This window comes from Jaculus jaculus, chromosome 2, assembly GCF_020740685.1.
Source record: "Jaculus jaculus isolate mJacJac1 chromosome 2, mJacJac1.mat.Y.cur, whole genome shotgun sequence".
In the NCBI taxonomy this organism is placed as follows: Eukaryota; Metazoa; Chordata; class Mammalia; order Rodentia; family Dipodidae; genus Jaculus; species Jaculus jaculus.
Genome location: NC_059103.1, coordinates 160,164,732 through 160,191,148, shown reverse-complemented (window position 1 = coordinate 160,191,148; position 26,417 = coordinate 160,164,732). Strand labels below are relative to the sequence as shown.

The following is a 26,417-nucleotide window of genomic DNA, read 5'->3' as shown; positions in this document are numbered from 1 at the left end:
CTCTGATTTCATCCTGTGTGTTTGTTGCTAGCATATAGGAAGGCTACTGATTTCTGTGCAATGATTTTGTATCCTGCTACATGGCTATAGGCATTAATCAGCACTAACAATTTGCTGGTAGAGTCTTTATGGCCCTTTTTGTATAGAATCATGTCATCTGCAAATGATGATAACTTGATCTCTTCCTTTCTAATTTGTATCCCTTTTATCTGTGCTCTTGCCTTATTGCTATGGCAAAGAATTCCAGTCCTATGTTAAATAAAAGTTGGGACAGTGCACACCCTTGTCTTATTCCTAATTTTAGTGGAAAAGCTTCCAGTATTTTCCGTTTTAGTAATACTTTGGCTGTAGGCTTGTCATAAATAGCCTTTACTATATTGAGATATGTTCCTTCTATTCCCAGTTTCTGTAGGACTTTTATCATGAAGGGATGTTGGATTTTGTCAAATGCTTTTTCTGCATCTAATGAGATGATCATGTGATTTTTGTCCTTTTTTATATAATGTATTAAATTTATCAGTCTGTTTATGTTGAACCATCCCTTCATCTCTGGGATAAAGCCTACTTGGTTTGGGTGAATGATCTTTATGATATATTCTTGTATTCTGTTTGCCAGTATTTTGTTGAGAATTTTTGCATCTATGTTCATGAGGGAGATTTGTCTGTAATTTTCTGTTTTTGTTCTATCTTTGCCTGGTTTTGGTATCAGGGTGATGCTGGCTTCATACAAGGAGTTTGGTAGGATTCCTTCTGTGAACATCCATTACTTTTGAGTGTGTGTGTATATGTGCATGTGTGCGTGTGTGCGTGTGTGCGTGTGTGTGTGTGTTATTGGAATTGGAGTCAGGGTCTCCTGCCTGGTACTCAAGCACAATATTGCTATTGCAGTCTGGTTCACATTGCTGACAAAAACAAAGAAACAAAAAACACACATGACCAAGAGCAGCTTGTGGGAATAAAGGGTTTATTTTGTTTTAAAGACTGGAGGGGAAGCTCCATTATGGCAGGGAAAATTATAGCATGAGAGAGGGTGGACATCACCTTCTGGCCAACATCAGATAGACAACAGGGGAGTGTGCCAATCACTGGCAAGAGGAAGCTGGCTATAAACTCATATGTCTGCCCTTAACAATACACTACCTCCAGTAGGCTTTAATTCCCAAATTGCCATCAGCTATGGATCTAGCATTCAGAACACCTAAGTTTATGGGGGGGGGGGAGGTCACCTGAACCAAACCACTACCTTTCACCCTGATCCCCATAAACTGAGCCATCCATGATGTAAAGTGCAATGCAATAAGCCCAACTTTAAACGTCCTCATAGTTCTTATCAATCCTAATGATGTTTAAACATCCCCATAACCTAAGGTGTTTTTAGCCGAGCCATAATACCATCAAAAAAACATGATGACACAGAATAAACATTCACACTGCAGAAGATGGCATTGGGCATAGCAAAGAAATATTCAACCAACACAAGATTTAAACAGGGCAGACATCAAACTCTGTAGCTGGGATAGCAACTGAATACCACTAGGCCTACTTCATTCACTGCTCTTTTTTAAAAACATTATTTGCAAGCAGAGATAGACATATGAGAGATATATAGAATGGCCTCTGGCTGCTGCAAATAAGTTCCAGACACTACACTACTTTGTGCATCTGGCTGTATGTTGGTCCTGGGGAACTGAACCTGGGTAGTTAGGTTTTGAAAGCAGGTGCCTTAACCTCTGAGGCATCCTTGTAGCCCACTCACTGCTCTTTTGCATATATTTCCTATAGGATTGAAATTTAAAGAAAATACTACAATATCAAATACTCCTGAAATGAGATAATTTTGAAATAAATTAGAATATTCACCATTATATAGTTTATTCATAATATGTTTTTGTGCTAACAAGAATTTTGGGGCTAGAGAGATGGCTCGGCAGTTAATGCCTTTGTTTTGTTAATGTTTTGTTTACAAAGCCTAACAACCCAGGGTTGATTCCCCAGTACCCATGCAAAGCCAGGTGTACAAAATGACACACATATCTGGTGTTCCATTGCAGTGGTTAAAAGCCCTGGTGTACCCATTCTCATTCTGTCTGCCTCCCTCCTTCTCCCTTCCCACTCCCTCTCTCTCTGCCAGGCATGGTGGTACATGCTTTTAATCCCAGCAATTGGGAGGCAGATAGGAGGATCGCTGTGAGTTCTAGTCCATCCTCATACTATGTAGTGACTTGCAGGTCAGCCTGGGTTAGAAAGAGATTCTACCTCAAAAAAGAAAAACAAACAAACAAACAAAAAAAACCACCAAAACTGTGTACTTGGTATTTTAAGACATTTAAAATGTATAAGAGCTGGGAAGGGAGCAGAGGGTAGGGTTTTGTTATATATAACTCTGTTGAGATGTCACTCAAGATTCTCCCTGGACTCAGCATCATCAGCATGTGCTTGTTCATTCCTGGAGTGGCCACTGCATACATCCATAAATACTCTAATGGATGCAAGGAAGAAAGGGTTGCCCTTTATTCGATATCAGTGGGAACAGATAGAACCAGACAAGCATATCTCCAAGTCAGTCATTACTATGTGTCCAGGGCTTAGAGAACATTAAGGAAGTATTTTTCTGATTGATAAAAACACTGGTCATCTACTCCTGCTGGGAGGCTATGCAGTATGCAGTATATTATATAATACCCATTAAAAATGAAAAAGAAAAGAAACATGGGTGACTTAAACATTTAAACATTTTTTTTTGGGGGGGGTTCAAGGTAGGGTCTCACAAGGTAGTCTCAGGGTGGCTTTGGACTCATGGCCATCCTCCTACCTCGACCTCTTGAGTGCTGAGATTAAAGGCGTACACCACCATATTACATTTTATAAAACTTGAAATGTTGCCGGGCATGGTGGTGCATGCCTTTAATCCCAGCACTTGAAGGCAGAGGTAGGAGGATTGCTGTGAGTTGGAGTTCAGTCTGAGACTACATAGTGAGTTCCAGGTCAGCCTGGATGACAAGCTACTTTAAAAAAGAAAAAAGAAAAAAAAACTTTTATAATAAAACAACTTGCATTTATGTTATAGTGATGTTGTGAGATATTTAGCATTACCAAAGTAGCTCTATACTTGTCCTTATTTTCAGTCTAACAACATATTTATATAACTCCCTTAAGCAGTACCTTAAAAGTGTAGTTGTTTTTTAAATCTTGTTTAAATATTGTACCACCAACTACAACAACTTATTCTAGTAAGTAGTGAATTGACTATTACACTGCTATAGCTAGAATGTTTGACAAGGTTGTCCTTTTAGAGAATTACTAAGAGAGTGCTTATTTGCATGCATTTTTAGCTCAGCTTATAAGTCATAATAGAAATCAATGAAAACTCCTGTCAACTATATTATAAATTTAGTGTGACATTCAGAGCTCAAATTTAGAGTTTTTACTAATTTCTTTTTTAAAAAGCATGAAAAATACATACAGCTTTCCTTGGGAAATTTCAATGGGGACAATTTTATCTAAAAAACTCCTATGTATGCAAAAGTTAATTTCCAGAGTTAAATAGCATAAAACACCAGAGCTTTAGGTAAACTAATTAAAGAGATTTGAGCTTTCTACCCCCACCCCCTGAGTACATATTTTATTTGTAAGAGTATTCTTTTTGGCTCTTTTATAAATCTAACTGTTATTATTTGAAATACTCCCTTTTTTCCATTATGACTTATATTTTTTCCTTATTTCTGAGTGTCTTCACAGCTATACTCAAAGTTCTTCTGACTAGTCCTTGGTATACACTCTCTCCTGTTTGTTGTGTCTGCTAATGTTTTCTCAGAGTGACTCACTTCTTCAAACTGAGCAGGGGATACTTGCAGTGTACTCATAAGAAGTAGAATCTTAACCAGAGGCAGTTTCACATTTGCCTAGATTGGATGGATTTTATAATATCTAGACCAGTTGTAATGTAGACATCTCATCTCAGTTGAGGATCATTGAGGAGTCAAGGGCACAGAATGGATTTGGACACCAGTTAACAGAGCTGAGGAGCTGGCTTCCTGTGGGTGACATTTTTACATTTAAGAGCCTCCACACATGGGATAGGCTTCCTTGTAAATTCCTAGGCATTGGTCGAGGGGCAGATTGTTTTTTCCATTTTATAGAATGATCATCCTTCATGACTCTTGCTTGTCTGTACGGAACCTAGAATTGGATTTTTGGCCAGGTCACTCTTGATTTGTCAGTATCCCAATATCTCACTGCTGTCATAGTATCTGATTTCAAAATACCAATTAGCTAGGAAGAGATTATAATTTATCATGTAAATCAGAGTGGTTGGGTAATTGAAAAAGCATATTATTAATTATTCTGGAGTAGAAAATGCAAAGCAGACTTACTTTGAGAAGCCATCATGCATATGGCTACACTATAGTGTCAGCTATTTTGAATTCTGTTCTTGCTCATGATCATTGCCCCCTAGTGTAGAGATTTCCCTATCAATTACTAGCTTGACAGTACGTCAAACCTTCCATTGCTATTAAGTTTGATTCATATGTCTATTGGCAGGAAGGAGTCCTTGTAATGTCATTTTGCATAGATATATTAACCTAAAATTAAAAGGAAGGAGTCCTTCTAATGTCATTTTACATTGATACATTAGCCTAAAACTAACCTAAAATATTTAAAGTCTTTTATAATACTGCTTCATTGACTCTGTAACTTCTCATTGGCTCTACTAATTATTTTTTTAAGAATGTATTGCATTGAATAGAATTTGAGTGTTAAATTTTAGAATATCATGTCCAGCTTTTCCCTAACTATAATTCTCTATTATTATTATTATGATGATGATGATGATGATGATGAACATATTTAGTATGGATACATCATGTGTTTGTACTATTTTATCCCTCTTCCTGGCCACTATTTGCTGGGGGTTGCTGGTATTCCCACGGGGCGGGAGGGAATGCCTTTCAATATGACTTCCAAACTTGTGGCTCTTACAATCTTTTGGTGCCTCTTCCAGAAAATTCCCTGAATTAAAGGCATTTGCCACCACACCCGGCACATAGCCCATTTTTAATTGGCTTGTTTGATTTCTTATTATTTAATTTTTGAGTTCTTTGTATATCCTAGATATTAATCCTCTATCAGATGTACAGCTGGCAAAGATTTTTTCCCATACAGTAGGTTGCCTCTTTGCTTTATTCACAGTGTCCTTTGCCATACAAAATCTTTGTAATTTCATGAGGTCCCAGCAGTTAATCTGTGGCTTTATTGCCTGAGCAGTTGGAGTTACATTCAGAACGATTTTTCTAAGACCAATATGTTGAAGGGTTTCCCCTACTTTTTCCTCTAGCACTTTCAGAGTTTCAGGTCTGATGTTAAGGTCTTTAATCCATTTGGACTTAATTCTTGTGCATGGATGGAGAGAAGAATCTATTTTCATCTTTCTACAGATAAATATCCAGTTTTCCCAACACCATTTGCTGAATAAGCTGTCTTTTCTCCAATAAGTATTTTTGGCATTTTTATCAAATATCAGGTGGCTATAGGTATCTGGGCTTACATCCGGGTCCTCTATTCTGTTCCATCGATCTACATGTCTGTTTTTGTGCCAGTACCATGCTGTTTTTGTTACTATGGCTCTGTGGTATAGGTTAAAATCAGGTATGGTGATACCACCTGCCTTATTTTTGTTGCTCAATATTATTTTAGATATTAAAGGTTTTTTGTGATTCCAAATGAATTTTTGGATTATTTTTTCTATTTCTGTGAAGAATGCCGTTGGAATTTTGATGGGGATTGCATTAAATGTGTAGATTGCTTTTGGTAAGGTGGCCATTTTCACAATATTGATTCTTCTGATCCAGGAACAAGGGATGTTTTTCCATTTCTTAGTGTCTTCTGCAATTTCTTGCTTGAGTGTTTTAAAGTTTTCACTCTAGAGATCCTTTACCTCCTTGGTTAGGTTTATTCCAAGGTACTTTATTTTCTTTGATGCAATTGTGAATGGGAGTGATTCTCAGATTTCATCCTCTGTATGTTTGTTGTTACCATATAGGAAGGTACTGATTTCTGTGCATTGATTTTGTATCCTGCTACATGGCTATAGGCATTAATCAGCTCTAACAGTTTGCTGGTAGAGTCTTTAAGGTCCATTATATATAGATTCATGTCATCTGCAAATAATGATAACTTGATCTCTTCCTTTCCAATTTGTACCCCTTTATGTGCGTCTCTTGCCTTATTGCTATGGCAGTACTATATTAAATAAAAGTGGGGACAGTGCACACCCTTGTCTTGTTCCTGATTTTAGTGGAAAAGCTTCCAGGTTTTCCTCATTTAGCAATATGTTGGCAGTAGGCTTGTCATAAATAGCCTTTATTATATTGAAATATGATCTGTCTATACCTAGTCTCTGTAGGACTTTTATCATGAAGGGATGTTGGACTTTGTCAAATGGTTTTTCTGCATTTAATGAGATGATCATATGATTTTTGTCCTTCAGTCCATTTATATAATGTATTACATTTATTGATTTGCGTATGTTGAACCATCCCTGCATCACGGTTATAAAGCCTACTTGGTCTGGGTGAATGATCTTTCTGATATATTCTTGTATTCTGTTTGCCAATATTTTGTTGAGAATTTTTGCATCTATATTCATGAGGGAGATTAGTCTGTAATTTTCTTTTTTTGTTCTATCTTTGCTTGGTTTTGGTATCAGGGTGATGCTGGCTTCATAGAAGGAGTTTGGTAGGATTCCTTCTTTTTCTATTTTATGGAAAAGCTTAAGAAACAGTGGTGTTAGTTCTTCCCTGAAGGTGTGGTAAAATTCAGCTGTGAATCCATCTGGGCCTGGACTTTTTTATTGGGGAGATTTTTGATAATTGCTTGGATCTCCATACTTGTTATAGGTCTATTTATGTTATTAATCTCATATTGATTTAATTTAGGTAGGTCATATAAATCAAGGAAATCATCCATTTCTTTCAGATTTTCATACTTTGTGGAGTATATGTTTTTATAGCATGTCCCTATGATTTTTTGAATTTCTGTGGTATCTGTTGTGATGTTGCCTTTTTCATCTCTAATTTTATTAATCTGTGTCTCTTCTCTCTTTCTTTTGGTCAGATTTGCTGAGCGTTTATCAATCTTGTTTATACTTTCAAAGAGCCAACTCTTTGTTTCATTGATTCTTTGGATTTTTTTGTTGTTGTTGTTTCTATTTCATTAATTTCTGCCCAAATCTTTATTATTTCTTCCCATCTACTGACTTTTGTTTGCTTTGTTCTTCTTTTTCCAAGGCTTTAAGGTAAGGCATTAGGTCATTTACTTGCAACCTTTCTAATTTCTTTTTTTTTCCTTGTTTTTTGGTTTTTTGAGGTAGGGTCTCACTATGGTCCAGGCTGACCTGGAATTAACTCTGTAGTCTCAGGGTGGCCTTGAACTCATGGCGATTCTCCTACCTCTGCCTCCCAAGTGCTGGGATTTCTAATTTTTTATATGGGCACTTAAATCTATAAATTTACCTCTTACTGCCTTCATTGTGTCCCAGAGATTTTGGTATGTTGTGTTCTCATTATCATTTGACTCTATGAATTTTTTGATTTCCTTCTTGATTTCTTCATTGACCCATTCATCATTTAGTAGTGCATTGTTTAGTTTCCATGATTTTGTGTATGCTCTATAGCCTTTCTTGCTATTGATTTGTAGTTTGATTCCATTGTGGTCAGATAGAGTGAAAGGAATTATTTCAATTTTCCTGTATATGTTAAGATTTGCTTTGGGTCCTAATATATGGTCTATTTTAGAGAATGTTCCATGTGCTGCTGAAAAGAATGTATATTCTGCAGCCTTTGGATGAAATATCCTATATATATCTGTTAGGTCCATTTTTTCTATGACCTCATTTAGTTCAGATGCCTCTCTGTTTATTTTTTCCAGGGATGACCTGTCAATTGATGAGAGTGGAGTGTTGAAGTCACCCACTACCACTATGTTTGGTGTTATCTGTGACCTTAGTTCTAATAGTGTTTGTTTGATAAATTTGGGAGCCTCTATGTTAGGTGCATATATGTTTTGGATTGTAATGTCCTCCTATTGGAGTGTGCCCTTAATCAATATAAAATGAGCTTCCTTATCTTTGTTGACTAAGGTTGGACTTTAGTCTGCCTTGTCAGATATTAGGATAGCAGCCCCTGCTTGTTTTCTAGGCCCATTTGCTTGAAACACCGTTTTCCAACCTTTCCCCCTAAGATAATGTCCATCCTTTGTAGGAAGGTGAGTTTCTTGGAGACAACAAATTGTAGGATTCTGGTTTTTAAGCCAGTGTGCAAACCTATGTCTTTTGGTTGGGGCATTGAGGCCGTTGATATTAAGAGATATTATTGAAAGGTGTGTATTTATGTTTGCCATTTTCATAGTTCTGGTTCTACCTTTGCTCTCTTGTGTTAACTAATATTTGAGTATTGTTTGTTTTTTCCAGCTTCCTTATATGTGTGCTTTTCCTTTTCTTCAGCATGGAGGATTCTTTCAAGTATTTTCTGTAGAGTTGGTTTTGTCTTCAAATATTCCTTTAACCTGCTTTTGTCATGGAATGTCCTTATTTCTCCATCTATTTGAATAGATAGCTTTGCAGGATAAAGTAACCTTGCTTGACAGTTGTAATCTTTCAGAACTTGGAATATATCACTCCAAGCCCTTCTGGCTTCTAAAGTTTGTGTTGAGTAATCTGCTATAATCCTGATGGGCTTGCCTTTGTAGTTAACTTGATTTTTCTCCCTAACTGCTTTCAATATTTTTAATTTTGGATTGTGTGTTTGGTAGTTTGATTATAATATGGCAAGGAGAGTTTCTTTCCAGGCTTTGTCTGGCTGGGATTGTAAAGGCTTCCCGTATCTGCATTGGCACCTCTTTCCCAATTTGGGGGAAGTTTTCTTTTATGATTTTGTTGAGGACACCTACTATGCCTTTGGAGTAAAATTCTTCTCCTTCTACTATGCCCTGAATTCTTATGTTTGAGCTTTTCATAGTGTCCCGAATATCTTGAAATTCCCACTCATACTTTTCTATTAGTTTGTCTTTCTCTTTGTTGGACTGTATTAGATCTGCCTATCTAGCTTAGATATTCTGTCCTCTCCTTCATCTATTCTACTGGTGAGATTTTCTACAGAGTTTTTTGTTTCATTAACTGTGTTCTTCATTGCTAGTAAATCTGACTGGTTTTTCTTTATTATTTCTATTTTCTTATTTATGTCTTATATTGATTTCTTTATTTCATTAAATTAGTGCCCTGTGTCTTCTTTGATTCCTTTGATTTCCTCTTTGATTTCTTTGATTTCCTCTTGTATTCCTTTGATTTATTCTTTGACTTCTTTGAACTTATTTACAATCATTCTTTTGAAATCTTTCTCAGGCATTTCCTGTAACTCATTCTCACTGGATGTCATTTCTGATGCATTAATACATTTTGGTGGATTTATATTGCCTTGATTTTTGGTGTTTCTTGTGATACAATGTACATATTTTTGCATCTTGGATTAAGTTAATGCTTGGATTTTCTAGTTAGCTGGGTATTCTTAGCTGTATCAATCTGTCTGATGTTATATATCTTCAGGGTAGAAGCTTAAGTTGTTAGATGTGGCTCATAACACTCTCAGCGTATCTATATAAGTATTCTAGGGGTTGGGTTTGCCTGCTATGGGAGTATTCAAGTAGACTGAGTGGAACAAATTACAGATAGATTCTAAAATTTAACTAAACAATGTACACATTCTATCAAAAACAGCACCAAGTATTTATGCAGGAGTAGATATTACAACAACCAGATCCTCTATCAACAAAGAGGTTAAGATTTCTGGTCTGTTGAAGGTTCCAAGTCAACTTGTGACCAAGTGACACCCTTCCCTGGTGCAGTCCCAGTTACCTTTTTGGATGATTTTGGTTTCAGTTATGGTCAAGTAGGCGGGCTGGGTGGCTGGACTGGTGTTCTGTTTTCTGGAGCTGGGCACTGGCTTTTCCTGCAGGGCAACCTGAGCCTGGCAGCTGTGGCCCTGCAGACCTGACAATGCCACTGCTGGAACTGCCTCTGCCGCTGCCACTGCTGTAGCTGCCACCACTGCTGCTGCTGCTGCTGTAGCCACTGCCACTGCTGCTGCTGGAGATGCCCCTGCTGCTGTCAGAGCCGCTGCTGCCCCTGTTGGAGCTGGACCCGGAGCTGGAGCTGGCTGAAGAGTGAGCATTTATTACATTTTCCTGTACTATAAATAACATTTTTTTGTGTTTTGGTTTTTTGAGGTAGGGTCTCACTCTAGCCCAAGCTGATCTGGAATCCACTGTGCAGTTTTGGGGTGGCCTTGAACTCTCAGTGATCCTCCTACCTCTGACTCCCTACCTCTGCTGGGATTAAAGGCATATGCCACAAAGCCTGGCTATAAATAACTTTTAAAGCAGATTATTTTGTTGTGATAAATAACTTATATAATGTATTAAAATGTAAATATAATATAAAAATACAATAATATGTATAATATATACTATAAATGATATGTGGGGAACATGGTTATAATTTTATAAAATGGTATTTTAAACATATAAGTAATCATTTATATTTCCAAATAATAAATAATCTTTGATACATTTTTATACTTTATACTATTCTATTTTCTTTTTTAAGTAGTTAATTAATTAATTAATTTACTTTTTTTGAGGTAGGTTCTCACTGTAGCCCAGGCTCCTGGAACTCATAATGTAGTCTCAGGGTGGCCTTGAACTCATTTGATCCTCCTACCTCTCCCTCTCAAGTGCTGGGAATACAGGCATGAGCCACAACAGCCCTTTTTTTTTCTTAATTAATTAAATAATTTTTTGTTTTTTTTGAGACATGGTCTCACTTTAGCCCAGGCTGTCCTGGAGTTCACTCAGTTGTCTCAGGCTGACCTTGAACTCATGGCGATCCTACTACCTCTACCTCTCAAGAGCTGGGATTAAAGGTGTATGCTGCCATTGCCAGAAATTTATTTTTATTTGAGACAGAGCAAAAGGGAAAGAGAAAGAGAGAAGGAGAAAGAATGGGTGCACTAAGGCCTCTAGCCACTCCAAACAAACTTCAGACACATGTGCCATATTGTGCATCTGGGCTTACATGGGACCTGGAGAATCAAACCTAGGTCCTTAGGTTTCACAGGCAAGCACCTTAACCACTAAGCCATCTCTCCATCCCTGTAGTATTCTCTTTTTAATCTTTTAATATGTTTACATTTTAATAGAAATTTTAAGATTTTAATTTCTTGGCCACCCTCATATAATGCTGTTTGTCAATTGAATAACACATTTCAAAAACAATTTGGCAAACATGTGCTTTTTATTTTTTATTAATTATTATTATTATTTTGTATTTTTGGGACAAGGTCTCATGGAGTCCAGTCTGGCCTTGAACTCACTACGTTGCCAAGAATGATTCTGACCTTCTGATCCTTCTGCTGCTACCTCCTAAAGGCAGGAATTGAAAGTGTTCACCACCACACCTGATTTATGTGATGCTGGAGAATGAAAGAAAGCTTTGTGTATGCTATTCAAGTATTCTATAAACCAAGCTACATCCCTAGCCTAGAAAATGTGCTTTGTAAATCTAAAATGTCCTAATGTGTCCAGGCTGCAAAATCACAAACCTTCATCCCTATGGGTTAAAGAATTAAATATATACAAGACAAAACAATAAGAAAGGGTATACAAATTTATTTGATACAAGCTTACATGACAAGAAAGCCTTCATAAAGACCCCATGAAGCAACTGGAGTCAAATATCCTACATACTGAGTTGCATAAAGGATTGGAGCCTGTGAAGAAGTGAATAAACCATTTGGGGATGGGTTGGAGAGATAGCTTAGTGGTTAAGGTGCTAGCCTGCAAAGCCAAAGGACCCAAGTGAATTCCCCAAGATCCAGGTAAGCCAGATGCACAAGGTGGCACATGCACTTGGAGTTCATTTGTAGTTGCCGGAGGCCCTGGTGCATTCTTTCTCTCTTTTGCTCTCTCTTTGTCTCTTTCTCTAAACAAACAAACAAACAAACCATTTGGGGAATGTGATGGTTTTGGATTAACTGTCCTGCATAACTCTTGTGTTCTGATTGCTTGGTCCCCAGTAAGTGGCAATTTGGGAGATGGAGGCTTGCAGGAGGAGGTGTGTTTCTGGGGGTAGGCTTGGGAGTGTTGTAGCCAGCTCCCCCTTGCCAGCATTCAGCTCACTTTCCTGCTGCTCTTGTCTACCTGCTATGGCAAGGAGGTGATGTCCAGCCTCTGCTTATGCCATGCTTTCCCTTGCCATCATGAAACTTCCCCTCAAGATTATAAGTCAAATAAAACTTTCCTCCCATAAGCTGCTTTTGGTTAAGTGCTTTCCCCCAGCAATGGGAAGGAACTACAGCAGGGAGAGTAGGTGGAAAATGAAAATTATTCAAATGAGTTCTATGTAGGATTCTCTTGGTTGCAGCGCCTTGTCCTGAGGATAAGGATGCTATAGCTTCCTTGTGGGCATTTCATCTGTGGCTTTCAAGAAATAAGTACAAAGTTCAGAGTGAATGATCAATTTTTAACTCTTTGAATGCCTAGACACAACTTCATTTTATTTCTCACTAAGAAAGAAATAAAATTGCTATATACTTTCATACAATGATTTTGTATCATATGTAGCACATTTTATACTTAATGAGTTATTTAGACTTCCTTTAGACATGAATTTTTGTTATTTATGTTGAAAGAAAAACAGTAGGAAACATCTTTATACTCAGAATCCAACTTGGTGTCCCTCTGACCTGGAATTATATACCTGTTGTTGTTTTTTTTTTAATACAATCCTGCCCCCCCCCCTTTTTTTTCTTGTCACCTAGGGTAAAATGTGACATCCTTCCTTGAAAACCTGGGCCCTGGCTGCTGTGTGAGGAGGGGTGGCTCATCTCCTGCCAGGGAGTCAGCTATCTATCCTCAGTGTCTGTCTCCATCACCCTGGAGCTATGTGACAGGCTCACCAGGGAAGCAGCATTCTTGCTCATCTCCTCAGTTCCTCTGTGGTTTCATCTGGGTCTTAAATTTTTGTGGACTAGAGTGAGTACCAGGGCCTTTGCTACTGCTAAAGAACTCCAGATGCATGTACCACTTTGTGTACCTAGGTTTTCATGGGTACTGGGGGAATCAACCTAGGACAGTAAGTAGCTTTGCAAGCAAACATCTTTTACAACTGCACTATCTCCCTAGCTTCAGAGTCTGTTCTGTAATTGGTTTTTATTTATTTATTTATTTTTGCCACTGAGAAGGTCCAGTCCAGTTAGCTGGCAGGAGAGCTTTGAGACTCTCCTGGTTTCACCTTCTATGCAATAGGCATACTTATTACAGTCACGTGCATGATGTTGAATTTGGCTTGATGTGGCAGCTAGGGATGAAACTCCTGTAGGCAGGCTTACAGAGCAGGCACCTTTAGCTGCTGAGCAAACTCTCCAGGCCTATTGTAAGGTATGTTTTTTTCATTTTTTCTTTCTTTCCTGAGGCAAGGTCCCAGGCTGACCTCAAACTCACTCTGTTGCACAGACTGGCCTTAAGCTCATGCCAAGCCTCCTACCTCAGACTTCCAATTGCTGGGATTAAAGGTGTGAGTTATTATGCCTGACATGTTTTAATATTTTTTAAATTAAAAATATTTATTTAAGAGAAAGGGGCAGATGGGAGAGAATGGGCACACCAGGGCCTCCAGCTGCTGCAAACAAAAGCCAGATGCATGTGTCACCTTGTGCGTCTGGGCTTATGTGGGTTCTGGGGAATCCAACCTAGGTCCTTTGGCTTTGCAGACAAGTGTCTTAACCACTAAGTCATCGTTCTATCTCTGTATAACTATTTTTGATGCTTTATTATTTAAGAAAAATATAACCCATGTTGTGTAAAGTAGTTTTAATGATTTAGTATTTTCATTGTTATTACATGCAGCAGACATTTTTAGTGATTTTTAAACCCCCATAGATAGAACATATTTGTTAGAATGTGTAATATGTCTATTCCATTCCAAGCTCTTTAGCTGACTATGAAGAATATAACATTTCAGTCTGAAAGCATCACTGAAGATTAGTTCAGCTGCCTTTTTAGTTCCAAACATTTTTTCCATCTCCTCAGTGATCTAGAATTAGCAAAGCATGTTACTAAAGTACCACCTGTCTAGTCTTGTGACTGCATGAAGAACGCTTATTTAGTAAAAAGGTTTTGTCTTTAGCTTTTCTTTGGATTTTTTTTCTCTTTTTGAAATATTTTTATTTTTATTTATTTATGAGAGAGAGAGAAAGAGAGAGAGAGAAAGATATAGAGAGAAAGAATGGGCCCACAAGGGCCTCCAGCTACTGCAAATGAACTCCAGACATATGTGCCACCTTGTGCATCTGGCTTACATGGGTTCTGGGAAATCAAACCTGGGTCCTTTGGCTTTGTAAGTAAATGCCTTCACTACTAAGCTTCTTCTCCAGTTCCTTCTTCTTTTCTTTCTTTCTTTCTTTTTTTTTTTTTTTTTTTTTGGAGCGATCACCTTACAAAACATTTATTTACATTGCACTGGTTTATTAGCTTCTAACAGGGAGAGTTTGAGGAACAGGTGCCATAAACTATGGTTTAACAAAATGCAGGCAGTGCACCTGTTCACCCAACTACTCTTGCAATGAGCTACACTACAGGCAATTCTGAAGGGGCATCTATAAGTCTTTATCCTGATGGGAACTTCTGGTTGTTTTAGAGTCTAATCAGGATATTTAGGTTATGCTTTTAGCAAGTTCACTGGTTAAATGGAAAGAGTACAAGAAGCTGAATCTCACTAAGAAGGTCTTCAGCTTAATGTTGCAATGACATGAAGATGTAGAACTGAAAGCCATGAGGCATTAAGCCTGAATGCAAACATACTGTTACATTGTATAAAATCCAGTCAACTGTCCTGCAGATCCCTGAATATCTTTATTTCAAATGACCAAAAACACTTAGCAGGAAACCTCAACTATGTTGAGAGGTAATTATCAGAATATTAATGTATCTCTGTTCCTGAATATCAAGTATTAGGGCTCATCTCCACAGTCACTTCTTCCGATAAGCACATAGAACATTTCTTTACAGGCTGTACTTATTATAGATGCTGAACTCTGGAGTTCAAGGGGCTGGGTGGGCTTTGACTATCCAAGGCTGAGTTGACTCTCTGAAGGGCTAAACTTGACAGCTTTAAGTCTTCTCCTGGTTCTGGGAACATTTCAGTCCTGCTCCAAGTCCACTTTGCTCTAGTTCAGCAATGACAGACATATACTTGACATATACTTGAACTCATTTGGTCTGAAGTTAAAAGTCTCCACTAACCCGAAGGTCTCTTTACGATCAGTGGCATAGAAGAGCTGAACCTGGTTGGCGATGCACTGTGCCTCAGCAACATTCAGAAATGTGGAATCCATTTCTGCTGTCATCAGCACTATGCCCTTTTCTTCCTTAAGCTCAGGGTAGTGATATAAAATCAGCTGGCTAGCTGCAGAATCCCCTCGGGTCTGAATGTTTATAAGCGCAGTGAAGTGGAGCTCAGTACCTGTCCATTGTCCTACAAAGAACTCATAACCTTCCCTTCTTGGTAGTGCACAAAGAAATGTTGGGCAAGACTGAGAACGTTTCCAGATCAAATCAAACTTCTCTTTAGGAATAACTGCGTAGACTGTATCTTTTGCTGAAAAATACTGTTGCCAAATCTGCTTTATTTCTTCTCCAGTTTTGTCTTTCGCCATCTCAATGTTAAAGATTGAACTGAGAGTCTTGTCCTTAGTGAATCCTTTGCTCATAGGCTGTTTCCCTAAAGCACCTGTCTTCTGCTCCACACATTTGATAAAATCACCTTGCTTGGAGTGCCCCACTGGTTGCTTACGAAACTCACTGCGTTTCTCTAGGCGGGACTCAAAGGCAGCTGGGTCAGATCTGCGCAGCTGCTGTATCTTGTTCCGGTAGCGGCCGTAGAAGGGGTTGGCTTCGAGCTCGTCCCCGACCCCACTGCCGTCCGCGTTCCGGGAGGGCCGGCCCGGGCTGCGGCGGACGGGGAACACGCGCGCTGCGCACGGCACACAGACCTCGGTAGAGGCCGGCCACTTGCAGGACGTCTGGGCCCGCGCCTCCTCTTCTTCCTCCTCCTCCTCCTCCTTTTCTTAAATAAAGGAATGAATGTCCTCCATCAAGCCTTTTTTTTAAAAAAAAATGTTGTTGCTATTGCTATTGTTTTGAGACAGGGTCTCATTTTAGCCCAGGCAGACCTAAAGCTAACTTTGTAGGTCAGGCTGGCCTCAAAATTCATAGCATTTCTACCTCAGACTCCCAAATGCTGGTATTGCAGGTGTGAACTACTATTCCAGTTCCTCTGGATTTTTAAATCTCTTTTATAATTGTTTCTCTCTCAACATTATCATCTCTCCTGTATAGGCCCCTAAGTTATATTTTGTAAAAGCAGGCACCACACCTTTAAATCTGATTTCATGTCTGTTCTTTTTTTTTTTTTTAATTTTTAATTTATTTATTTGAGAGCGACAGACACAGAGAGAAAGGCAGATAGAGGGAGAGAGAGAGAATGGGCGCGCCGGGGCTTCCAGCCTCTGCAAACGAACTCCAGACGCGTGCGCCCCCTTGTGCATCTGGCTAACGTGGGACCTGGGGAACCGAGCCTCGAACCAGGGTCCTTAGGCTTCACAGGCAAGCACCCAACCGCTAAGCCATCTCTCCAGCCCTCATGTCTGTTCTTTTATCACCATAAGTGTGTTCAACTTATTTTGTGGTTTGGAAATTTTAAATTCAACGTCATTGAAAGTGAAAAATGATATGAGGTTTGCTACAAAGTGTAGATAGCCAAGTACCTGTCCTAGCTTTAGGGAACAAAGTGTTGCTCTGAATTTTCATAATATTCACAACATCTACAACCAAATAAGGCTATAAAAATGCATAACATAATTTGAAAGAATTTTTCTTTTATTTTAATTGTGTATTATTTGTATTAATGTGATTTCTCATAGTATGTGAAAAAACTAAGCAATGCTAGTCTTCATATATATCTGTTAGGGGGCTGGAGAGGTGGCTTAGCAGTTAAGCACTTGCCTGTGAAGCCTAGGGACCCCGGTTCAAGGCTCAATTCCCCAAGACCCATGTTAGCCAGATGCACAAGGGGGCACATGCATCTGGAGTTCGTTTGCAGTGGCTGGTGGCCCTGGCACGCCCATTCTCTCTCTCTCTCTCTGCCTCTTTCTCTCTGTCACTCTCAAATAAATAAATAAAATTAAACATACGTATCTATTAGGAGGGAAAGTCATATGACCAAGATTTTTTTTCACCTTTGACAAGCTGATTTGGGGGAAGCCATTTAAATTCTTCTAAGGTTTGTTATCTCAGTTGTAAATACTAAACCTCAGCTTGTTATAGAAATATTTTATCTTTATAGTCTTATCAGTTCATATTCTTTTGTTATTCAACCTCTGATCTAGAAATACCAGCCAGAGAACAATCTTTTATGATTCATAATTCTTTATAAGGTGCGTGATATAAAAGAAAAACATTCCTTTGTAAGAGAAAGGTTTCTAAACTTGGTTTGCATAGAAAGTTCTTGGGGATATTACATGTGCTCTCTGTGGTCATGGATATTGCAAAGTCAAAAGCACTGTACACTGCCTCATCTGAGAGCAGCAGTAGGCAGACGACTCTTCCAAATCTAGCACATATTGTGCATGAGAAGAGATTATACCCCCCAACCGTTAATATGTTTCACTATGTTTCAAGTATCAAATTGGTGACAGCTTGTCAGGCTTGGTCAGCGGAAATAAAGGTATGGTGTCATGTTTTCTTTGCAATTGGCATTGTCATTTTAAACTTCCAGACTCCGTCTCTTCTCATCTTAACTTTAATGGGAATGTAAACTTTTCCAAATTGAGTCAGTGCCAACAATAGGCTGGAAAGACTATCTTTGAATAAACTGTGTAAGGGTTATAAGCAGTATCAAAAGTCTGTTGTGTCTATGAGATCATCCATTGAAAGCAGTGCCTTACTCAAATTGAATCATGCCTAGTCAAAATTATTTTAGAGGGAGGAAAAGAAAATATTTGGTCTTGCAAAATAGTTTAATTTTTAACTTATTTTAGGTGTCTAGACATTGGCTTCAGGGTTCACATGAATCCCCTTTGACTCCAGTTTCATAACTTACTTTGAAAAAAGGTTTAAGCAAATTTGCACCATCTGAATAGTATCCCTGTTTGACTCTGGGAGCTGACTTTCCCAGTCAGCAGAACCAAGGTCAATTATCTGGAAATGGTGTTGGCAGCCTGGGCCGAGAGGCCGGACAGACTTTAGAGTATGATTACACACCAACGACAAAGAGCTGGCATCCTCAGTTCCCTGAACAAGCAACAAGTGGGCATTCCATTCCAGGGTGGAACGGAGTGACCTCATAGATGCTTTTCCAACCGTGAGAAAGTTACATTTAGCTCTGCTAGTAGGAAACAAAGACAGATTTATTCTCTTTAAGGAGGACATTTATTAAATGAAAAAAATTCAAAATGTTTTGTCTGAAATATTTCCAAATATTCAATAAGTTAAAAAAAATCTCTTTTAGCCAGACATGGTAGTACACACCTTTACTGCCAGCCCTAGAGAGTCATAAGGGAGGAGAATTGCCATGAGTTCAAGGCCACCCTGAGACTAGGCAGTGAATTCCAGGTCAGCCCGGGCTAGATTGAGACCTTACCTTGGAAACAACAATAACAACAACAAAATCTCTTTTTTTCTAGTGGTCTGGCTCTATGTCAGGAGCTTTGTTATGGAAAAATACACATGAGTGTGACTTGTTGTCCTTAATGAATGCATAGCTTAATAGACAAGCATGTGTATATTTATTTATAAAACAAACTTGTCTCTAATCACTATAGTAATACTGACTGGAGCAGGGAGGCCAAGTGGCACAGAGGAACTTGCAATGCTGTAGCATCACAAAGACCAGTTTTTATTTTTTATTCTTTTGTTAAAGTTCAGAGAGATTTTATTAGATTATGGATAGAACTTAAGAGAAGATAGGCAGGCACAGCTCCTGTATAGCAGGAGGGGGGCGGTTCTAGAAATGAAAAACTCCAAGTCTAGTTTTTAACTAATCACTCTGTGCTATCTGAAGCCATGTGAACTTAAGTTATTTAGTCCCTCTGAGACCTAGTTCCCCCTCTACATAGTGGAAAAAGGACATTTCTCTGCAGTGCTATTGTAAGGAATAGTAGATCTACACTCTGTGGCATGGAACAAATTATTAGTAGTGTGTCATGTATTAACCTTATGACAATGGTAATATTGAATAATAGTGAAGGTGAAGTAGATAGCTAGATAATACATTTACAACACTTGTTTACATACCTTTTAAAAAATATATTAATTTCTTGATTTACCAAGGATAGAGTATTAACTAAAAAGACAGTGTGATTCATTCAGTCTGGTGTTGTATTTCCAGAAAACAAATAAAAAAAACCTAGTGACTCTCTGAGGAATAGTCAGGGCATTAGGCTAGGAGTCCTGGTTATAGTAAGAAGGCTGTTAGAGATTGAACGGGAGTCCTCATACTTGCAAGGAAAGCACTTTAATCTCAAACCGTGTCTCCCCGTCCCCTACCAGAGGTAAATATGTGCAGTACATTTTCAGCAAATTCTCAGCAAATGCCTCAGATTGGGTACAGATGCTTACTGTATATGTTGAGTACTGGAAGATACACAGATGAAATAGATTACATAAAACAACTTTTATCCTAAGTCAGTTCTTTTCATCTGTAGTGTTATCCTTACCTTGAAACTGGTTTTGTCATCCTTTGTTTTGTTAAAATTAAGTGAAAGCCTCTCTTCTCTCTCCTGTTAGGGTGAAGGAAGAAATCAGAGATCATTAATTATCTTTTTTTCCCTTAATTATCTTGATAAATAGCTCTCACATACTTGGCAACTAAAGGTTCAGCAAAACAATCTATCACAAGCTGCTTATCTCCAGTACTTATAATGTGGCATGTACTGCCCATGCTCTTCAGGGCATTCATTTATGTACAATAGTTCCCTCTTGCCTGTGGTTAACCACAGTCATGCTATCCTGCTGGGCCTCTTTGTCCAGTGTTTCTACACTAAGCATGCTACCTGATTATTGAGTGACACTCACTCAGTAGGCACCTCAGTTAGTAGATCATCACAGTAGTGTACTACTTGTGTCTAGGTAACCCTTATTCAATGCAATCATCCCTTCAGAGCCCAAGAATAGTTCCATAAGCAATCTAGATATGCCAAATAGAGTGTGTAAAGTTCTTTTTTTTTTAGAAAAACTGCTAAAAATTCTTGAGTTATGGAAAGAAAAACATATGCTTGGAGTTGTTAATAGTTGTGTAAGCATGAATCCTTTATTATGAAATTATGAAAGAGAAAATGATTATTTTAATGTTCTATCTTATTATTAAAAACTGCTTTAAATTTAAGGTCCAATTAATAAACTAATCATTATTATATGTACATACAATAAGGAAAAACATGTGCAAGGTTCATTACTATCCAGTTCGGGCATTCACTGGGAGGTCTTGAAATATAACTCCCCTTGGTTGAAGGAAGATTGCGGTCTTCCTCAGACTAGCCACATGGCATTAGCAATATGGAGGCTGCTCTTGCTAGAGAATCTGGTTCTTTACTTTGGCTTGCACACATCCAGTGGGTACTGTAAAAGCTGGATAAAATCATGGCATGTCTTCTTGTAGTTCGTACTTGCCTCTTCTGTCACCTTAACCTTGGTGTCAGAGATCTGTTTAACTCGGTATGTGATCTGTTGATAATTTAGGGTGTGCTAGCTTAGGGCTGGTAGTCTTCCCCCTTTGAAACGGAGGACCTCATGATGAAGATAGCTAAGACATTTTTAAGGTTTGCAGGGATATCACCCTTCACAGAATGTCAACTGCGAGCTCTTCCACACCAGTGGAGAAGCACTTCAAAGTCAGGAGTTATAGCCTTAAACCAGAAGGAGCTAATTCCAACTTGCCTTTTCGACTTGTTCTTTTCTTGAGTCATTCTTTTACAATCACTTTTAATTTGAGGAACTGTAGGTTTGACCAATTTTGTAGAGTTGAAACTACCCTCTTCATAAGCCCCAAATTTCTTATCCAATATGGCCCTACCTGACCAATACTGAGATGAGGACCAACCTCAACAGAACTGTGTGCGCTGCCAGCTATGAGAACTTCTAGCCCTCACCTCTGTTTATCTTCCCATGAAACCTCAAAGTTCTCTTCAGCTCTGCAAAGGCAGATTAGCAGATCTCAGTTCTTTCCAGTGCAAGCACATTGAAAACAAAGTTCCTTTTTCCCATCATCACTGCGTGTCTCTGCACTTGGCTTTTAGGATCTGTTGGTGACACGGGACAGGAGGGACAGATACGGCATATTATATTCTATATTCTGCATTATAAAGACACCTTTGTTATCCATATTGCAAAAAGGAATTTGCACATACATATATATGATTAATAACAGCATGAACACTGTTATTTGTTTGTTCTGTCATTTTTCCCTCCCTCCCTGCCAGCCCAGATGTACAAAGAACAGGGTTGATTCAGGCAGATGCTAACTAGACTCAATGTTTTCAGAAGTGCCTGAGGCCAAACATGTACAGAATGAGGGAAGAGTGCAAGAGATAATAGCAAGGGAAGCATAAACATCCCAAGTGTCAGAAATGTGGCTTACCACCTGACCAGAGTGGCAAGACTGAACTCTGGAGTGTTTGTCTGCCTGGGCGCCTCCACTGCACAAAGCTTACTGACTGGGGAAGAGAAAGAAAGTAGATGTTTTTCTTAAAATCAAGTTTTTACAGTTGTTACTAAGGACAGATCAATATCTTAAGAGAATTGAATTTAAACAGAAGAGTATATAGTTTGATCACTGGACTGAATTTTGACCTTGGGTATTTTAATGACTTTTAATTATCATACATGTTCCGTCTTTAAGTGTTATCTTCCACAGACTTGTGTGGCTTACTCATACTTTCTGTGACGTGCTTAAGCTTTCTGGTTTTCTTCTTATCTTTGCTCTTTAATTTTGGATAAATCCAGTGAGTTTATCTTAGGAAAAACCTTTTTTTTTTTTGCTATACAAAATTCTTCTTTATCAAAAAAACACTTTTTAATTTTTATTACCAAAATATTCATATTATATCATTTTAAACATTTCTATCTCTCCTAGTAACTTATTTTTATTTTATTTTCTTCATTAATATTATAAAACAGAGTAACATAAAAGAAGTTTACCAACTTGTTAGAAAAGAAGTTGAATTCAAATTACGTTCATGATGTAATAAAGTAAGATGAGTTATCTACCTATTGTTAAATTAAAAGTAAAATGCCCTATTTACACACTGTTAAATTATGATAACCTTATCTCCACATTGTGAAATTATAAGTAAGATGACCTACATATTATTAAACTATAGGGCTCTTGTCTACTGCAAGTTCTAGGCAGACTTTATTGCTGTTTGAGTTTTTCAAAAGACTATTTTACATTTTTCTTTCTTTGTCTCACAAGAATTTCAGAGTTGTGGAATGTTACTGGCCAAGATAACAGCTTCCAATAAATTTGGGCAGCAAATTATCTTGTGTAAGCAAGAAGAGGCAAAAGAGAAAATACACAGAGAGCCAAAATTCTTTTTATGTTAACCCTGTAATTGCAGTTTGGGATACAAATTGTTTTCTCTCCAGAAAATTTATAAACCTGTACATATATGTACTATTTTTATGGTATAAATGATAATATTAAACACATTGTCCCATACCTTACTATAAAGTTAACAAATAACAGGGATTATTCCACTTGATTCTGTATTAGTATACAGTATACACAGGATTCTATATTCATATACAAGATTGTGTATTAGTATGCAATATGTAAAGGAGGCAATATTAGCATAAAATATACATGGGATTCTGGCTTAGTATACAGTTCTATTTCTCTTTTTTTGTAATACAATGTCATTTCAATACACTAAAATGTGCTTAACCTATCCTCTTTGTATATTTAGATTTAGATCTTTTGGACATTTAGATTCTTTCAATTCTTTTAAAATCTTGTCATTATTTTAAATTTGTCATTGTATATATCATACATGGTGCTGTGCTACATAAAGACAGTTTCATGCAACTACACGTTGTAGGTTCCCCGCCACCGGCCATCTCCCCTCGTCACCACGCCTCCTCCTGCTAGCCCCCTTCGCTCTTATGCACTTTCACTCTTACTTGGGTGATTTTATGAATCTTTATAAAAACTAGAACCACCCGTGAGGAAACAAGTTATTTGTTTGTCCGAGACTGGCTAAACCTGCTTAAGATGATTATCTCCAGTTGCATCTTCTCCTGCAGCCAAACTTTATTCTTTGTGGCTGACCCATGAACTTCGGGAGAGCCTCTGTCTCTACCTTGAATCTCCTGGAGCAGTGCTGGCAGTGCAGATGCTCACTCTGGTGATGCATACTGAGGTTCCCATGCTTGTGCAGTAAGTGTTTTATCCACTGAGTCGTTTCTGAGGCCCCTAAAGAGGTATTTCTAAACATTAAAAAAAAAAAAAAAACAAGTATGGTGGCACATGACAGTAATCCCTGTACACAGGAGACTGAGGTAGGATGGCCTAATAACATACATAATAAAACTCTGACTTAAAAAAAAGAGAGAAAAAGAATGAAAGAAGGAGAATAACAAATAATCAAAGTTTGTGACTTTCTACAAAGTTTCATACCAAGGCAAAAAAAAAAAAAAAAATGGGGTTGAGCAGATGGCTCAGTAGTTAAAGACAACTGCTTGCAAAGTCTATGGGTTCTGGTTCAGTTCCCCACTACCCACATAAAGTCAGATGCACAAAGTGGTACCTTCATCTGTAGTTCATTTGCAGCAGCATGAGGCCCTGGCATGGCTATCCACTTCCTCTCTCTCTCCCCCCTTGCAAATAAATAGCAAAACCTTTAAAGAATTATAAAATTGAATTTTAAAGAAAATGCAAATGAGTATTTCAGCCACATATGAAAAGTCTTTGCAGAAAGGGGGGTGGGGTTGGAGGAGAAGGAATATCTGTGGAGGATATGAAACCTGTGTTCAAATTTAACCCTGCCTTTCCTGAGAACAAGAAAATATTGGTTTGACCTTCGGTAAAAGGAAGTAGCAGAACAAAAGAGTGATGTTACATAGCAGAGATTCCAGTTCTGCAGATGAAAGAGTTTCTTTGACAGAATGAAAATCTATTAATCACACATGTTGAGGTCCCCTTCTAGAGGTGTGAACATCCCCACCCTCAACTGCCCAGGGAGGCAGAGAAACAGAGGAGACATAGGGATCTCAGTGTAGATAAGAGGTCAAAACTGCTTCTGATTGCCTTTTAGAATTTAAGAATCTGTGACTATTAGTTTCATGTTTTTTCAGTCTGTGCAAATTATAGGAACATTTACTGGCTCTGGCCACAGTAATGTCTGAAGCTTTTATTTTTTATTATGTTTTACTTTTCACTAGAAATCAAGCTTTGAAAATTATACATGCAGTGCTAGTACCCCTTTAATTTGTATTTATAGCCTCATTCACTTCCTCTTTTGAGACCTGGAAATGCCCTTTGTTTTCCTTCAAAACCCCGACTTGTCAGAGGCTGATTTTTTTTTTTTTTTTTGGTTTGGTTTTTGAGGTAGGGTCTTACTCTATCCCAAGCTAACCTGGAATTCACTATGCAGTCTCAGGGTGACCTCGAATTCACCATGGTCCTCCTGTTTCTGCCTCCTTAGTGCTGTGATTAAAAGTGTGTGCCACCATGCCCAGCTTGCTGACTGTTTTTTAAATGTTTCATGTAATGTTTTTTTCTAAATCTCCAATCTAAAGTTTAGTGGCTTATATCCAAAAATGGTGGTGACAAAACGAAAATCTACTTTAAAAAAAAAATATCTATTACAAGAGGTGTGCTTACAAGTGGTTCACTTATAATAGCAGAGCAGATTTAAAGGCAGAGGCTTGTCTGAGGTCAGGTCTTGTGCCTGTGATGATCGTGCAGTCTGCTGTGCAGAGCTTTCTGGTCTTGGTTCATTCCTCCCTTCCATTCTGGATCACTGCAAAGAGCATGAGCCATCTTGGAGTTGCAGTCAAAGAAGTCTATGTGTCATTTTGACAGTGGCGCCACGGAGATGAAGGCATTTATACTTGCTCCAGATAGCATGAAAAGCACTAAGACTAATACATTCAGCTACTTTCATTTTCTGGAAAAGTAATGATGTTTTATTTGGAAGCCCTCACACAATGCAATGGGTTAGAGACTGCAGTGACTGCCAGCAGGCTGCACTCCTTCAGAATGCAAATTAAATGCTGGGCGCCCTCTTGTGACCAGATGGTAGATATATTTAAAGCTGTTAACTTGTACTTCACAGCTTCATTCAGTGGTCTCTCAGAGGGCAACCCTTCCTCTCATTGCCTAGTCTTGAAGGCTATCATGGGACACTATTCCATGATCTCCTCAATCTTCGATCTTTCATTTTTCCAAAAACAGTGTCATGAGGGTACTGCTCACAAATTCTGTTTGCCAGGTTGAGATAAAACCAGGCAGCCATAGAACACTGCTGCAGATTTATTATCCTCATGTTGAGGAGCAGAGAACTACTTCCACACTCTTCCTTCAGGCATTTTCCTTTTAAAGTAATTCTCATTCTTATTTTCTAGAGCCTTTATTCACGAACTGGGATTGTCCTGAGGGCATCTCTCTTGCTGTCCCAGGAGCAGTTGGGTTACCATTGCTGTTATCTCATTAACAATGCAGGCTTTTTCTGATCTTCCTGGTTGCCCAACAGAACTGGACTGCAAGACCTTAATTCTGAAGACGCCACATGCTTTGGTTGCAGAACACTGAAAAATCAAGCTGTAATCCTTCCCAATGGCTAGCTGTCAGAAACCTGGAAAGTGCTGAGGGGAAAAAGTCATCGAGTCTTGACCAGCAGTCAACCCTACAAACTACACAAGTTTCCAACCAGACAAGGTGTGATCACTGGTATAGTAGTAGCTTGTAGAGGTAGCCAGCTGCTCTCTGAGTGGATTTGACTCCTGCTTCATGGAATGGAATCCATGCTGGGTACTGAAAACCTAGTCAAAAGCCTGTGGCTGAGAAGGTCATAAGCTACTATTAGTACTGCTACTATTGTTTGAGTAAAAATGTATATTATATCCATAAAATTATCCTCTAAATATTTATGTTTATTTTCTGACTTTTGATTTACTGAAGCTTCCTTGTTCAGATAGCAATGACTCCTGGGGAGATCCAAAACTCATCAGAGTGCTGAGAATGAATGACAGTTGAGTGCTCAGCCCTAAATGAAACATCTCCATCACAACCTCCATTGTGGAACCTCTGGGAC

The 26,417-nt window shown here is 38.4% G+C and overlaps 1 protein-coding gene and 1 long non-coding RNA gene across 2 annotated transcripts; one reads left to right on the top strand and one right to left on the bottom strand.

Moving 5' to 3' along the window:
• Positions 1-10,068: 10,068 nt before the first annotated feature.
• Positions 10,069-26,249, top strand: LOC123458738. Its single transcript, XR_006635765.1, has 2 exons — positions 10,069-10,215; positions 25,857-26,249. It is a non-coding gene; the product is annotated as an uncharacterized LOC123458738 (long non-coding RNA).
• Positions 14,539-15,946, bottom strand: LOC101606568 (ATP synthase mitochondrial F1 complex assembly factor 1-like). The gene has a single exon (XM_045143820.1). The coding sequence runs from the start codon at positions 15,816-15,818 to the stop codon at positions 15,276-15,278; it is 543 nt and encodes a 180-aa protein (XP_044999755.1). The 5' UTR covers positions 15,819-15,946; the 3' UTR covers positions 14,539-15,275.
• Positions 26,250-26,417: the final 168 nt, after the last annotated feature.